The following is a 16744-nucleotide window of genomic DNA, read 5'->3' on the forward strand; positions in this document are numbered from 1 at the left end:
CAAAAATAAACCTTGGACCTCAGAACAGCACTTAGGTTGTTGATACTCAACTATCAGCTGAAATTGAGTCGTTATTGATATTGTGTTGCGCCTAAACAGAAAGTCAAGCGACAAGTAATCTCCATTTATTTTGGAAATGCCCAGAAATTCACAGGTTTAATCTTCAAATGATATTTCCTTTATTTCTGTAGTCGTTTTTGATAAAAGTAAACCGAATATTTGAGATTATTTGACAAATAATTCCACCAACCATGACATTTTTCACTATTGTCTGACATTTCATCATAACAAACAAACACATCTCCACTTGTTTCCCACTCATGACGTGAGAGAAAACTCTCGATCCTCAACAGGATCTTCCGGTGACGATAACAAACAACGACAAGACAAGTGTGCCCAAATGTTTTCATGTCGGCGCCCCACAGATGAACTTCCTGGGATGAAGGTTTTGTGTCATTAACATCCTACTTTCCTGTCATATAATATCTTGTTGTTGTCTGTCTTGAGTTTGCAGATAACAAGAAAAAAACTCTAACCAGAGTTGTGCACCATCTAGGGATTTATTAAGTCATATAGCAACAGAATTGCCAGGAGTTTCTTGGAGCCCCCGCCATTTTGGAAACCAGAGCATGGCCGGATTAACCTGCTTGGGGGACCCTAGTGCAAAAAAAATGGGCCCCTATTAACCCCCTGTTCCTCCCACTCTGTGATTCCCTCTTTGCCCGGTCAGTAATCCAGCTCCTGATTCTCTTGCAGCCTCAAACGAGGAAGTGTTTGGGGGTGCTGTTGAGAGCACAGAGTGCAGGGCGATCATCCCTCTTAGTTTCCTCGTGACTGCTACAAATGCAGACAAGGCCGAGGAGGAAACAGAAGAGGATAAAAACTCCCCGGACTGCAGAGACGCACAGGGAGGAGTTGAGGTGTCACAGCGGTGCTCCCGCGGGTGTCTGCGCCCAATCTCAGAGGCCTCTGATTAAAGAATGATTTATAGGGGCCGGTCGCAGAGGCCCGCTCAGCAATCCGTCTAGTGAATGAGATTTTTCCCCAGGAAGAGGGCGGGTAAATCAAACCTTGGGGCGAGAAGCCTGCAAAGCTTGGCGATAGGGCTCGGTGATTAAATGTTATAATCACCTCTGCTGAGTGTGCGGCTTGTTTCTGTCGCTTGTTTTTTTTCTTCTTTTTTATCGGTGTTGCTGAAAGCAGCTTAACCTTAGTTTAATTTACAGAACATATGTCTTGTTTTAGGTTATTACAGAATCGAGTTTTAGACTGATGCACTGGGACAGAGAAACGATTCATTTCAACATAGATCATATAGGAAAGGACACACTACCCCTGTAGAAAGATTTAAGCCCTTTATACTGAGATAAACCAACTAAGCAATGTTGCATTTTGAAGAAAAGAAGGTTGGTTTTACAACCAAGGTAAGTCTTGACATGACATGATGTCGATTTTATGGAAAACAAATCAGAACAAACCCGAGTGTCTGTGAAAGCTGAATGTCCTTTTCTTAATATTGCCGGTTGTCTTTTGGACCTCACAGAATAAAGGCCATGGTTTGCCCACTGACCGCTCCATCAGCAACCGCTGCTCATTTGTCAGAGGTAAGTGAAGCCTGAGGTCGGAAGCGTCAGCTCGTCCTGACACGCTCAGTGCAGATACAGACGACCCAGACAACTTTACACTACAGCTGGGTGAAGAATCACTCCCACGGATACAGATTACACCCCCTTTAGAAACGGTGCACACACTGCGCGGTTTTGTTTCGTGACAAACATGCAGTCACGGTGATGTTCGTGTGTCAGTGTTATGATGTGAATCCAGTTTGAAAGAGACTACTCAAATGAATGATTTACTCCTGACCATAGGCAGTCAAGTGGTCTAGTCGTCCAGATACTGAACAGATGTAATATAAACCAGCACGTTTGGTATATCTGCAGCATGCTCGACTGACAGTGAAACGAAGATTGTCGGTCCTGTAACCATTTAAGTAGAGAGCTGCTGATTAGAGTGTCGCCACACATTATGTTTCAATTAAGATAACACCTCTAAATATCTGCTGTGATATACATCTTTAATTCTGACTTAAATATAGGCTGGTGCTGCCGTTCAGGTCAAACGGCAACTACATCCCAACAATGTCACAACACTGACACCTGCTGGTCAGACTGCAACAATGCATCTATATTTCAAATATGACCTGAAGTGAAAGTGAAAGCTTTAAAGAATAGATCGGGATTTCCTGTAGACTTCACAACAACTCGATTTTAAAACAGTAAGTTGACTCGATATAGCCTTTACATTTACATTATTAAAGATACGCGTGAATGCTACGGAGCTAAGTCTCGATCAAGTGGCGATCAAGAAGTTCAGAAATATCAGAATCAGAGTCAGAATCAGCTTTATTGGCTACTGTTAAATATGCGGGGATCTACTTATTCCGTTGCCTTTTGTTCATATTCATTTTGTTTAATTTCGCTCACTCATTAACAGGCAAGAAGTGTACTTCACATTACCCCGCATAGTTAGTACACCCAGTGTATTTGGGGCATGTTAGACCTCTTATGAACAAACTAGAGTAGAGCTGCGTAGCAAGTCGCAGATGTGACAACATAGTCTGCAGCTAGAGTCTTTTCTGTAGCAGATGACATCAGTTCAAAAATATGTTTGTAAGCTATTCTCATACAATTAGGGAAAGTAATAGTATCAAGCTGATGAAATGAGTATGTATTTTGTGAAGAAAGGGCTTGGTGTCTCCAGGATAAGATAGACTCTTTGTCAATCTCTTTTTTTGTTTTCAGGAAAAATGACAAGAATTTACCCATATGTAGCCGGAAAGACTCTGAAGTCTCACGAGACGTTTCTGAAAAAACTCACCAATAAAGGAGCAAGGGTAGTGGACTCACCCGAGGACAGTGACGTGATTATTGTCTTCTGCCCCATTGTCAGTCGTTACAAGACTGACATTGACTCAGCGTTATCCAGCGTCCCAGGTAAACATGCAGAAACCCAAATGCACATGAAAAAGTTCTATTATGTTGTGTCTTTTAGCTACAGAATATGATCTGTGTTTTATGTCTGTGCCAAAGGTAATCCTTCTGATCGGAAACTGATTCTGGTGACGATGCATCACACTTTTGACAAAGACTACATTTTGCCGAAGACCGAGCAGGACCACGGTGGAGTCGGACTCCATGTAGACTGTCTGTTTCATGAGAAAACGGGTCTTCTCTCTTGCCCTTGCAACAAAAAAGCAGTCAAGATGGTCCGCAAAGAGGTATTAACAAATGAAGCATCCTTTTTATATGGTGTAGTATTATATTGGTATGTATTGCAATGACTAATGAGTTCTTTAATAACAATTGTGTGATATGCGAGATGAACATTTTTGTAATTTTTATGTCACAGTTGTTTTACTTCAATCACACCATTCACAAGGAAACATGTCATTCTGTTGATATTTATACAAACCTATCAATTAGTATGTTGCATTTCAGTTAAGGTTCTTGGACCACTCACATGCATTGTTCTGTACATTAAAACAAAAATGATAATTTGATCATGTTAACAACACCGTATTTCATCATATTTCTGATGAACATGATCTGTTTTGCTTGATAATGATATACCCAGCACTACTTTATGTATTTACTATCTTATGTATAACAGATCAATTATAGAGTATGACGATTTTTCGATTTTTATTTCCAGCTGCATCTCGGAAAGTGTTCATGCTTTTGTTTAGGCTAAGGGCAAAAAGGCGGCAAAGAAGTGCATGACACATGACGAGGGACTCCTCGGATGGCCTCTGTTGGACTGAAGAGAACAACTCAACTGATGCTCACATCAGCCTTATCTATAACCACTCTTTAACTTCACGCAGTTTGAACTATGGTTTGAATGCATGTTCATGAATGCGATTGCTATAATGAATTCTCTTTCTTTTAATTTTATAACGGTTGAACGACCATGTGCTGCTCTGTTGTTACAGCGCGTGACTGTGTGGGGCATTCTTTCTGTCTAAAATTCATTTTATATATATAAGCTTTTGAGGATCAAATGTAAATGTAAGCTTGTAGAAAAGTCCAGAATAATGCAATATAATGCTTACACTCTTATTCTTGTGTTTGTGATCTCATTTTCGTCTCACAGCCTACAGTGCTAGCAGCACTAACGGTGTTAACAGCGCAAGCCTTTTTATACATAGTGTATGAGTGCAAGCTGCTGGCAGTGCTCACAGTGTTTACATGAGGTGGAACCAGAGTGTGGGTGGGACGACACTGTCGTCGGGACGGCATGGGGAGACAAAGTCATGCCCCTTCCAGTGTCCCCCGTGGGACCTTATTTTGGAAAACAAAATCCTGTTTAAATTGTGCCATGAATGCAAGTCGAGAAAGTTGCAGTTTTTCATAGATTTTGTCGTTGTATCATTTGGTTTTGCGTGGAACCGATCAGCGAACTACATCTCTCATCTATGCACATCACCAGCGGGGCCGTTACCTTGGCCTGCCAGCTTGCTTGGAGGTAACTCAGCTCTATCCATGCACAAATGTAACATTATCTCGACAGATGGGTTTTATCCAGCGACTTTTTTTATCAGTCGGGAAGCAAAAGAACGAGTGAGACCCTTTGTCCTTGTGAGTGCATCCTGGTATGAAACACGCGTCGTAGCTTCAGCGAGAGACTTTTGGGTGTGTATTCTTCCTAATTATGTCTTATACGTCAACAGTTTTAGGAGAAAAATTGCAACTTTCTTGATGCGCAAACTTATTTTTCAAATTGACAAACATCATATGAGTAATTTAATGGCACCATTAAAATGGTATCGAACTAATTTGTCCCTCGCCATTCACTACTGTTGGTATTTCTTCCCGTAATTTAGTCCCATGGTGGTCAACCGGAAGAGGCGGGACTTCGCCTCTCTACTGTCAGCTGCAACCGCCTTATGAGAGCAGTGCAGAGCAGTGGCCGTCAGCTAACCAGTGGGGCACGCTGGCATGCAATGACACGCGCTAAAAGCACACACGGCCGTAGAGGCTTTGTCAACAAAAGCAAGGAGAAGCTCTGACAACAACACACTCAGAGGGAGCGTGACTTCATTCTCTGCTCAGCTAGACATTACTTCTCTAGATCTTTACATAGCAAATGGTTGTTTGCTGCTACGTTAATGTTCAGAATGTTAAATACAGCTCCTCTAAGACGTTCTGCGAGCTGTTGCTTTTGCACATAGACCAGCAGGAAACCAGGAGAAAAGGGGTAGAGCTGCACAGCCCCATCCCCTGCAGGTACACACTGAGCCCACCGTTCCATCTGACTCTTATTCTGCTGGTCACTGTAGAACGTTACATGCAATCTGCAGTTTTTTTTGCAGGTTTAGCTCACTGTAACACTGGATTTTCTGGGCAATATGTGTGTCGCGGTGGCCTGCCTTTTGGGCTTGCGCTTGCGGTCTTTGCTGCAACTTCCCCTCTGCTCCATTTGATAGAGGGTACTTTAATGATGGAATTGTGTGCTAGAATAAGAATGCTTTGCTGACGTGTACAAATTCTGCTGAAGCATCAGCTTGGCACAATGTTGGACACTGCTTCCCCTGGGATATCTTGTTTATCGTATGATGGTCGGACTCTTTGTGTTGCTGACTTTGTTGATTCATACGAGACTGGAATAGTAATCTAGGCCCACAAGGTTTAAAGCTCTGTATTCTTTTATGTATTTTTGACCCAGATTTTTCGCGAGCCAGAACTCTTGTTGGCCTTTTTATTCCGCGCATCTTTTGCATCTTACAATCATGATATGAAAAAAATTGTCCTTACATTAGACTATGATGCCTTGTGCACCTCTTGGCTTTCATATGCTGTGTTCACTGGAATGCACTTTCTGTAACATCAAGCCCCTGACTGCCAGGAGTCACCAGTCAGTTATCTTTGAATCCTCTGCTGTAATCCCAGTAGAGCCGTTCTTTCTTGTTGCTGCTCTTTGATAATGAGGCTTTTTAAGTTTTCTTTCGGTTATGGAGTATTTTCTGTTTCTCGTAGCTGGTAAACACACAATATTGGCCACACACTTTAATCGTGTCATTCATCTCCCTGTGTTTTTGGTAGCTTTTGCTCAATGCATCTGCAAAACAAAATCATTACCTTCAAATGCATCCAGATCTGTTTCTATGTAAGAGCGGCTTTTTGAATGTCAGTGAATACTTTAGAGGCAAATTCTATGTGGCCGCTGTTGATCAAACAACACTCAGCTTTACATGCGTCCATGTGTCGCGATCTTTCAGGAGACGGTCGGCATCTACAAGTCCCTTATTTCTTTAAGAAATGCTTTGACATTTTGGTAAATACGCTTATTCTTGTCAAGAGTTTATTGAGAAAACCCATTCTGATATCTGTTTGCTGATTTAGAAGCTACCGCCAGCGACTCTTAACAAAACGAGGCTTGTCACATTACACTGAAGTATTTTAGTGCTTATCTATTCCAAATTTGTAGACTATGATACAAAATATCAGATGTTTGTATTAAGCTGAAAATGTGTAACATTGTCACATGAAATAACAGTGACTTGGAACAGTTGAGAGAGGATGGATTTCTGGTTGCACTTCACTCCTCTGCTCACAAGATGGCAGTTGAAGATGACAATTGTTCTGCATTAATACACTGAGGCTTGCTTGCTAGGCCTACAGGAACAGCAGACTCTGTAGATACTCCATTACTGACAAACATGTCCACAAACCTGGCTGTGAAAGGACAAAACATAAACTCCACATTAGTGACATTATGTCTACAGCAAAAGTTGTTGTAATACACGGTACAAACTATGTTTATTGACTGAACTTTAAGCTGTAGGAAATGACTTTCCAATTGTTTCCAGGAAATAAAAAACATTTAGAAACTCTATTAGTGTAGGTCCTATGATTTCACAGCTCCATTTAAAATCCTATTTTCTAAATTGATAATTAAATAACAAACAGATTTAAAAGTCTTTTCAAGCAGAAATCCATGTCGGCAACATTTTTATGGCAGAAAATGACAGACTTTTTTTTGTTTTTTTTATTGACTTCAAATAGAGCGACATTCTTGAAGGCACCCCGACCTAACCACAAGAATACATCCTGTCACATACTGCAGGCCCACATCTGCATATGAGCGTGGACACAGGCCAACACACACACACACACACACACACACACACACACACACACACACACACACACACACACACACACACACACACACACACACACACACACACACACACACACACACACACACACACATGCCCTCACGCTCATACGCACAAACACACTGTGTACAAACCAAAAGTAAGTTCTCTCAGACAGGAAATGATGTCAGCTCTTGTCTCCAAGGAGATGGAGGCAGTTGCTAAGATACTGTGACACTAGGATTTTTCTCTCTATTTTCTGTCCCTCTCTGTCTCTCTAACACGCGCACACACACACACACACAGACACACGCACACACACGCACACACACAGGGATGTCACCATGAATAACTCGAAACTCTCCCTTGCATCTCTCTTATTCTCCTGCACAGATGGCAATGAGCACAATGTTTCAACATTTCTAAAAATAACCATAAAAAATATCACTTTGTTCACATACCCTAACTGGACGCTTGGGGCCATTAAACAGATCACTAATGCTCTTCACCCAAATCTAACGTCAGCGCTACTGCTACAGAAATTATCCACATTTTTAATCTTTGCTTTGAACTGTGTGCAATTACTCAACCACCCACTTCCACAGTGGCGAGGCCCGCAGCTAGTATCCCGAAATGATGGAAGTGATGGATGTGTATCAGCACCCCTCTAAAGCTTCTTCACAGTGTGAGCTGCACCTCTCTGGCGCTATCAGCATGCCACATATGTCTTGGCACTAGCATGTTGCTGCCAAATCCTCATCGCCCTCCCCCTCCTCTCCCCGTGGCTCCTAACACAGCATTAAGAGTTTATGGGGTTTGGGTTGTATTGGAAATGCCACGCACTCGTCCTCTGGATAGTGGGATTAGCTTTCTCCGCTGTATTTCTACTCCAGGAGCCTTCCTGTACTGATGACACAAGCAATACAGTGATGAGTGTTTGTTCATTTACTGTGCACAAATGCATGTCCCTCTACCTCCCTCCACTCCAACGCTCTTACACACACGCTCAAGGGTGCCAGCGCACACACACACACACACGCACGCACACACACAAGCATACCATACATGCATACGGGGAATATCAGATTCAATGTACAATGACACAGTGAGGACATAGAGGAAGAGGGGGGAGGAAGGAGAGCAGAGGCACAGGGTTGGTTTGTCATCGGCGGCGGGGAATCATTTTAAATGGCGCGGGGGTTGGATGGCAAAAAGACGCACAGCGAGAGGAGACGCCGAGAGTGGCACTGAAAGGCAGCCAGGGTCGGGCGAGAGACTGGATGTGGGCTAAGATTTCGGCATGAGTGAAAGGGAAACGAGGGAAGAGGGAGAAAGAGGGGAAAGGAGGAATATCCTCTGCACCACTGTGTGACTGGAAATTTAATAGAGGCGGCGAGATAGAGGGAGAAGGAGAGGGAAGGAGAGAGAGAGAGAGAGGTAGATGGGTGGGAGAGAGAGAGAGATAGAGAGAGAGGCAAGGGAGGGGGAGGGGAGAGGAAGAGCGAGGCGAAAGGCACAGAGACCTCATTGCTGTGCAGCTTTCAGCAAAAGCTAGTGGTTGTGAACAATGCTCACTACGGCATTCACAGAGAGGGAGGGGAGGAACGAGGGTGAGGGAGAGAGAGAGAGAGAGAGAGAGAGTATATATCTTGGGGGTCTTTCTGAAGCATAACTGGCCTTCTCTGTCCTTTGACCTTTAGTGTGAGCTGAGACAGAGCAAAGATGTACTTGGATTTATTTATAACTACAAAATCTGTGGTCGCAGACACAAGGCTACAAGGGACGCTTCTCTTCTTCTGCGCACATTCTGAGCTGAAGTAAATGCCTGTGAAGGGCAAATGATGATATAGGAGCGAAAGCACTTGCCACATGTGGACGTGCACATGACAAAGATCAATATGGGGAGGCCACTTAGAGAGAACGACTGACTAAAGCTTTCTTTATTGGCTAATAACGTGCTGGCATTCTTTGACATTCACTAATTAAAAGATGCAGCAGCCCACGAGCAGCGAAACTCTGGAAAACAAAATACATCATATATCTAAAGGTTTGTGAAAATCTCACAGGGCTGCAGTGTTTGCTCTCAACGTCTGGATACTGACAGCAATGAAAAGGTGGTGGCGGCTTCCTTATATGCCGCTTTAAATCCACCACTGAGAACTGCTTTAGGGAAAAAAATAAATACATACTCATGCAAAGACTGCAGAAAACAGACCTCACCAGATTGAATCTTAGCTGGCCGCTGTTAAAATGCATGTGCTAGCACTGCACATTCATTAGGAATATGGACATTTGACGGGCTACAAAACTTAAGACTCAACGGAGCATGAATGTGTGTGTGTTACTGCAGATGTGTTGGCCTGTTGGTTCAACAGTGAACAGGTGTTTGGTACATGCCTAAACCCTGAAAAGGGACACAAATGCACGACACGTCAAAGTGGAAGAAGAAACACAGTGACTCAATTCACCCAATCAGTGCTGCTGAGTCATATTAAAGAATATGTGGCTATATTCATTACATGCATAGAGCTCATGTTGCACCAGAGATCTGAAATAAATCATTACAGACTAAAACAGACTGAAATGCAACATTCAGCGCTAAATATAGAGTTTAAACGTTTAAATCATCTACGTCCATAAATCGTTTGGTCCATCTATTCCTCTAATGCTACCTTAGTGGGATTCAGACTGAAACATACGGAATGTGCGTAAAGAGCCGCTTATGCTGGACGCAAAATGCTCTGCCCACCGGGCGCCGTCGCGTTTGCTGCCTGCGTTCCTCTCCAAGGATGATAAGGCGCATGGATGCACTCGCCCCAGACCTCGTTCCCTAAATGTGATAATACCAACCTCATTTTCTCCAACGATCCTTAACCTTATCTCTGTTTGTTTGTTTTTTTCTCCTCCCTCGTGTGTCTCTGGATTGTGTTCATCTTTAACCTGCCATCACCGTAGCCCCCCGCGTTGCGTTGGCGCTGCGGAATAGCCTGCAAGAACAAGAGCCAGCTCACAGCAGCCGTGGAAACAAGCGAATCAATTTAGAGAAGAGAAAAGGAGAGAGATAGATAGAGAGGTTGGAAAACCGGCGATCGGGAGAAGGGACGAGTGGAGAGAAAACATCGACCTTACGCCGCAGCTGCCGAAACATTAAGGTACGTGTATAATATATTGGTTGTACAGGTAGAAGGGACTGAAATGGCCGGCGTAATTATTGCATATGTTACCTAATCTGCACGGATGCTGAAATAAGTCACGAGACGACAAAAGATTGGATAACGAATTGTGCAGAGGCTGCACAGATTCATAATAACGTAAGTAAATAAATAATATCAGCGAAAGATACAGTCGATGTCAGTGGAATAAAGCTGTGGTAGTCCTGAGACATTGTATCGAAATAACATGCTTCCTTATGTAAACCTGTGTGTTTCACATGTTCACAAAAAAAAAAACAACAACAACAAAAAAACCTTAATCTATGGATTGTTTTTGGGTGCAGTCGTGTGTTGTCATTACGACGAAGAGAGAATGGATGCAAGCCATTTTGTAATGCAGCATGTGCAGAATTAGGCCTATTCAGAATTTCAATTGCGTTCCCGAGAAGGTGCGCCGTAGTGAGCGCAGCTGCATAGATGAATAAGGCCATTCTGTTGAATTGTAGGAGATATAATGCTACAGGCTATAAAATGAGCAGAGATTGCAGATTAGAGGTTGCGACTGTAGGAGGAACGGTCAGGTTATGGCTGTTTATTTTTCCCATATCAGAGAAATTGGAAAATAAAACTGTCATCAGATGAAAGTGTATGAGAAAATATTAGGCATGAACCTGCAATTTTCCCTTTCTTTAAAGTGCCGGTTGTTACTGGTAAAAATGCGTCCCATTCTACCCTGATTCCCACGTCCTGAATCAATCTAGTGTTGTCATAGTTACAGCAGATGATGTTGGCCCTGCTGCACCTGTGTGGCTTTGTGTTCATCTCGACCATCTGTAAATGCATGAGGTCTAATTGGGCCTTGTGTAGGCATACAGGAAGCGTCCCACAGCCCTGAGCCTCGGTGTTTATTGAAAACAACGCCACGGGTTTTTGCCTCTTCATAAACCTTGATGACTCTGTTGAGGAGAGCGGGCATTGATACAATCAGGCGCTTAAGATGATGTGATTGGTTTGTAGCAATTGGTCAGCAGCTTGCAGCTAATTTGTCTTTTCACGACTGAGCGCTTTCTCAGGCCTGATCGAATAATCAATACCTACATGGTGGCAATCTGCTCTTGACATGGAAAAATGCCTAAGATCAAGAAAGAGAAATACGTTTGAGGGAAATTGGTTGGAAAAAATACAGCCGACGTCTCAACCACGTCATGAGCCTAAAGAAAACACATTTTGCACAACGATGAGGATGAAGGCCTCTGGCGAAGGAACTGGCCCTCAGATGAGTCAAGGTGTGATAATCTAAAAATATAGCTGTTGTATACTGTTGTTCCTTGAGAACTTGACGATGGGAGGTCAAGGCAACAGGCGTCCTGCTGGCAGATTCAAGGTCTCTCCCTCTATACAATTGTGCCCTGTCTGGTGTTTTATCCCTGTGAATGTTACTACACAATGTACTTTTTGTACTTCTTCAAAGCTATATTGAGGAATAAAAATACATACAACTCATTGGTGACAACTGCCAAATGCTTTCGTCTGATGGGAAATGTATCTTTCCTTGATGCAATGGAGAAAACCATTTCTTTGCAACATCAGAATGAATCGTTGCTGAATATAACTGCTCATATCTTACATTTAAAACAAACCATTACCTCTGTATTTGTACATTTCAGGAATGGTGGAAATAGCAAGACAAATAATGGAATGGCTATCTTGAAATCACATTCACCTGCTAATACTTTTGTGTAGAAAATGACTTTCCAGTGAAAAACAAATACTCTTCTGAGAGCACTGGTATGATCAATTCTTGCAGCTAGACATTAATGACGTTCTGTTTTGATGCTCCCATGAATCATTTTCTGTTAAGCGTTGTAGCGATCAAACCGTCAGCCTGGATCACATACAATTCTGACGTCTGGGAGAAAACATTTTATTTTCAATTTAGTCCGATTATTGAAATGCATAATAACCTGCTGGATGGGAATGAGACAGAGACTCTTCAGGGAGGGATGGCAGTGTAAAGAACACCATCATGAGGAGTGCTGCAAAGGGGCTGCATACTGTAACATTTAGGTTTTGCATTTGTATCCATGAAAACTACATTTTCACATTGGAGTTGGGTAATGTGTTGTTATTTCTCTGTGGCAGTTACAGAGAGAGAGAGTATGTGGGATGAACAGAGCATCTAAAAAGTCTATTTTTAGCATACACTCCCTTATGAGCTTCTTTAATAGCTGCTTTAAAAGTTATCAGTTTTTAATAAAGACTGAAGTTGACCTAATCCTCAGACCTTGTAGATATTAAGATTCATGGCAAATGTGTTGTGATATTGAAGGCCACGGTTCAAATGTGTGCTTTCTCAGGTCTCCCTGCACTTATGTGAATGTGTATTTTCAAATATATTCAATTTGTATTCCTCTAGATAAAGGTATCTACTGAGTAAACAACTATTTTATATCTCGTGTAACAACAAGTGTTGTGAATAATCCTTAAGCGTGAAGTCAAATATAAGCTAATTTGGACCACAAACTGATCCGTTTTGAACAGCGAATGTTCATCAGGCTCAGCTAAACACAGTAATGTGGAATAGGGCACTGGACAGTAAAAACACAAGATGGTGAGGGAGCAGGTTGCCACAGCAACCGTGTTTCTAGGAGCGCGTGCATCGTCGCTGCATAGGAGAGGCGGTGCTGAGCGCTGCCATGGAGCCTTTTTTGAAAAACAACCTGTTTATTAGAGAATAAAATCATTTAGAAAATGTATCCGAGAGTTACCTGATGTAAAAAAATCAATAAGGGCAACGCAGCGGTCATAAAGGTGAGACGTTATATGTTTTCAACAGGCAGCACAGGCTTGTGACTGCGAGAGTCGAACATAACGTGCTTTGAAAACAATCAACACTTTCTTTCCTGGTCTAATCATTGACAGGGAAACAGCCAAACCTTTTCTCTAAATTTAGTGAGTCTGCTGACGCTTGCAGCCATTTCTGTGCGACACCCTCTTAACCAAAGACACACAGATACTCATTTAGGTATAACAAAAGCCCTAAAGGTAGTTTTTCACCATCCTTTATTTTCTTTATTCACAATCTAGTTTTAATTTTTAATTTTTGGTTTAGTTGCTCGGGATCTTGCCTGAATTTGCGTTGCTTATTGTACACAGCATGTGCATTGCAGTAACATTTCAACAATCAATTCCTTCATTTCTTAATTGCTAGATTACTGCTGCTGCCTCGTGATGGATTGCACGAATGTCTGCATTAACCTTAGGTCTAGATGAATCCCAACAGCAGTTGTAATTGCATTCAACATCTTGGCCTAATTTTAAATGTGAGATTTGACTTGTATGTATCTGACTAGAAGCATACCAGTATCATAAAGTGGACAACGAGACTGACATCCTAATGGGTCTGCTGCAGCACTTGCGACCCAGCTTGGTGTTTAAGACATTTGTGGCCATTTCAGACCATGACCCAGATGTTAAGTTCAACCTATGAAGAAAATGGCAGCTGACTCACCAGTTAGTCTACAGGCCGCAATTTGAGAGGCACCTCTTTAGAAAAACAAGCCTGACCCTGCTTGTCACACACTGGTGATAGGGCATTGTAATATTTTTAGATTTAAATTCAGTTCTGGAAATACATGCATGTATGTGCTAATATCTGAAAGCTACTGCACTGTGCACTTACTTGACCTCCTTCCTCTCTCTCTCCTTTTCTCTCTCCCCCCTACAGTGAGAATCAACAGCATCCACAGAGACAACACATCCAAGACCAAACCCTCCCCCAAACTGGATTTCTATTCTAATAATTGTCATGGGAACAAATGATACAGAGTTCCCTAAAATGAGTTGTTGAAAAGAACAAGGAGTTTGATGTCAAAAAAGCATGAGCAGAGTAAAATAAGAATCTATTAATGATAGAGTGTTTCATATAACGTTACGCTTTCCCCTCTCCATTTTTAAAGTGACTGCTTGAAAGAGAAAAACAGAATACAAGCATACAATATGAATATCAAGATAAGCACTTAAATCCCCCTGTTTGGAGGTGACTTATCAACTTCATAGCAATAGGGGTGGGTCATGACTCAGTTGCCATGCGTGCTGTCATGGTGACCAGCCCCTGTACCCCTTCCCCCCTCCTCTGGTTGGTCCAGCTTTTGTTGTGGTTTCACAACCATGGACCACAGCTGACAGAGGCAGCACCCCCATGCCCCAGCCTTTGTACCTGCTCCAATCAGGCGAGCCGTGTCATCTGTACAAGGAAGAGTTTAGATCAAGTCCCAGACAGTATTTCAGAGAACACAAGATACCTCAATCTACAGGAGAACACAATCCAGGTAAATATGACTTTGTCTTCAAGCCGACAATGCATTCAGACTGAATTGATATATGCTGACAGCAGTAATTCTGATGTTGCTTCATGCCTCCCGTGTTTTTGTTTCCACACCAGGTGATCAAGTCTGACACATTTAAACACCTGCGGCATTTGGAAATCCTCCAGCTCTCCAAGAACCACATCCGGCAAATTGAGGTGGGAGCTTTCAATGGCCTTCCCAACCTCAACACGCTGGAGCTTTTTGACAACCGTCTCACAGTCGTACCGTCACAAGCCTTTGAGTACCTCAGCAAGCTAAGGGAACTATGGCTACGAAACAACCCCATCGAGACACTGCCGGCATTTGCCTTTCACCGTGTTCCCTCATTACGCCGTCTCGATCTCGGGGAACTCAGGAAGCTGGATTTCATCTCAGAGGCTGCCTTCGAAGGTCTGGTCAACTTACGCTTCTTGAATCTTGGCATGTGCGGCTTGAAGGACATCCCTAACCTCACCCCACTAGTACGACTAGAGGAGTTGGAGCTGTCAGGGAACCAGCTGGGGATAGTCAGGCCTGGATCCTTCCAGGGCCTAGTGTCGCTTCGCAAGCTGTGGCTAATGCACTCCAGAGTGTCAGTCATTGAACGCAATGCTTTTGATGACCTCAAAAACTTGGAGGAGCTCAACCTCTCCCACAACTCCCTGCATTCCCTGCCCCATGACCTCTTCACCCCTTTGCACCAGTTGGAGAGGGTACATCTAAACCACAACCCTTGGGTCTGCAACTGTGATGTTCTGTGGCTCAGCTGGTGGCTGAAAGAAACAGTTCCCAGCAACACCACGTGTTGTGCTCGATGCCACGCGCCCCCAGGTATAAAAGGCAAATACATTGGGGAACTAGACCAGAGCCACTTCACCTGCTATGCCCCAGTGATTGTTGAGCCACCCACTGACCTCAATGTCACTGAGGGCATGGCTGCTGAGCTGAAATGTCGTACTGGAACCTCGATGACCTCTGTGAATTGGTTCACTCCCAATGGCACTCTGATGACCCACGGATCATACCGAGTAAGGATCTCAGTGCTTCATGACGGAACACTGAACTTCACAAACGTGACCGTGCAAGACACAGGGCAGTACACTTGCATGGTAACCAACTCCGCGGGAAACACCACTGCGACCGCCGTGCTCAATGTGTCTGCTTCAGACACCAGCAACAGCTACAGCTATTTCACCACTGTCACTGTGGAAACAGTGGAGACAGTGAGAGTAGACGAGGAAAACTCAGCAAGACAGTATATTAACGAGACGTTCATAGATTTTCCTAATCCTACTGGCCAAAGAGGAGTGTTAGAGGGCCGACCTGGTATCACTATATCGCCTTCTCTCTCCACTCTTTCCTCACTCTCCCCACGAGCCAACAGAGCTACTGAAAATGCAGTGACTGTGTCCATAATGGATGTAACTAACATTCCAGGCCTAGATGATGTAATGAAAACAACTAAGATCATCATAGGTTGCTTCGTGGCCATTACCTTTATGGCAGCTGTAATGTTGGTCGTATTCTACAAACTGCGTAAGCAGCACCAGCTACACAAGCACCACGGCCCTGCCAGAGCCATCGAGATTGTCAACGTAGAAGATGAGATTGGAGCCGGGAGTGGCATCTCAGGCGGTTCAACAATGAACTCTGGCAGTGGAGAAGGAACCCTAAGGATACATCATCCAGAAATAGTCAACCTCCCCAATATTGGTCGCACAGATACTCTCAACCACTACTACAAGACCCATCATTTCAACAACAACGTGATGGGTCTTAGTATCGGCTCCGACGGGATGGGACCAGGGATGATGCTCAATAGCAAGAACCAGCAAGTCCACGATATCCCCATCTCCTGTACGTCAGTCCCAATCTCTACGTCTAATTTGCTCTCCTCATCCGGCAATGGCACCAACATCAACCCCTGTTCTATGTCCCCACCGCTGCCGATGTCTCTCCCCATGCCTACCATGGGCTTACATGGATCGATCAAGGGTTTCATGGGCCAACACCAGAATCCCCAAATGGAGCCACTTCTCTTCAAGGGGAACTCGAAGGAAAACGTCCAAGAGACTCAGATCTAA

The 16744-nt window shown here is 43.4% G+C and overlaps 1 protein-coding gene and 1 long non-coding RNA gene across 2 annotated transcripts; both read left to right on the forward strand.

The window, feature by feature from the left end:
- Positions 1-2205: 2205 nt before the first annotated feature.
- On the forward strand, positions 2206-4110 carry LOC306713601. The gene is made up of 4 exons (XR_013767600.1): positions 2206-2275; positions 2802-2993; positions 3090-3277; positions 3712-4110. It is a non-coding gene; the product is annotated as an uncharacterized lncRNA (long non-coding RNA).
- Positions 4111-14399: 10289 nt separating this feature from the next.
- On the forward strand, positions 14400-16744 carry lrrc4bb (leucine rich repeat containing 4Bb; the record flags this gene model as incomplete). The annotated part of the gene is made up of 2 exons (XM_079182801.1): positions 14400-14642; positions 14756-16744. The coding sequence occupies 2 exons, from the start codon at positions 14400-14402 to the stop codon at positions 16742-16744; spliced, it is 2232 nt and encodes a 743-aa protein (XP_079038927.1).

Source organism: Pholis gunnellus, assembly GCF_910591455.1.
Source record: "Pholis gunnellus genome assembly, chromosome: 21".
NCBI classification, from domain to species: domain Eukaryota; kingdom Metazoa; phylum Chordata; class Actinopteri; order Perciformes; family Pholidae; genus Pholis; species Pholis gunnellus.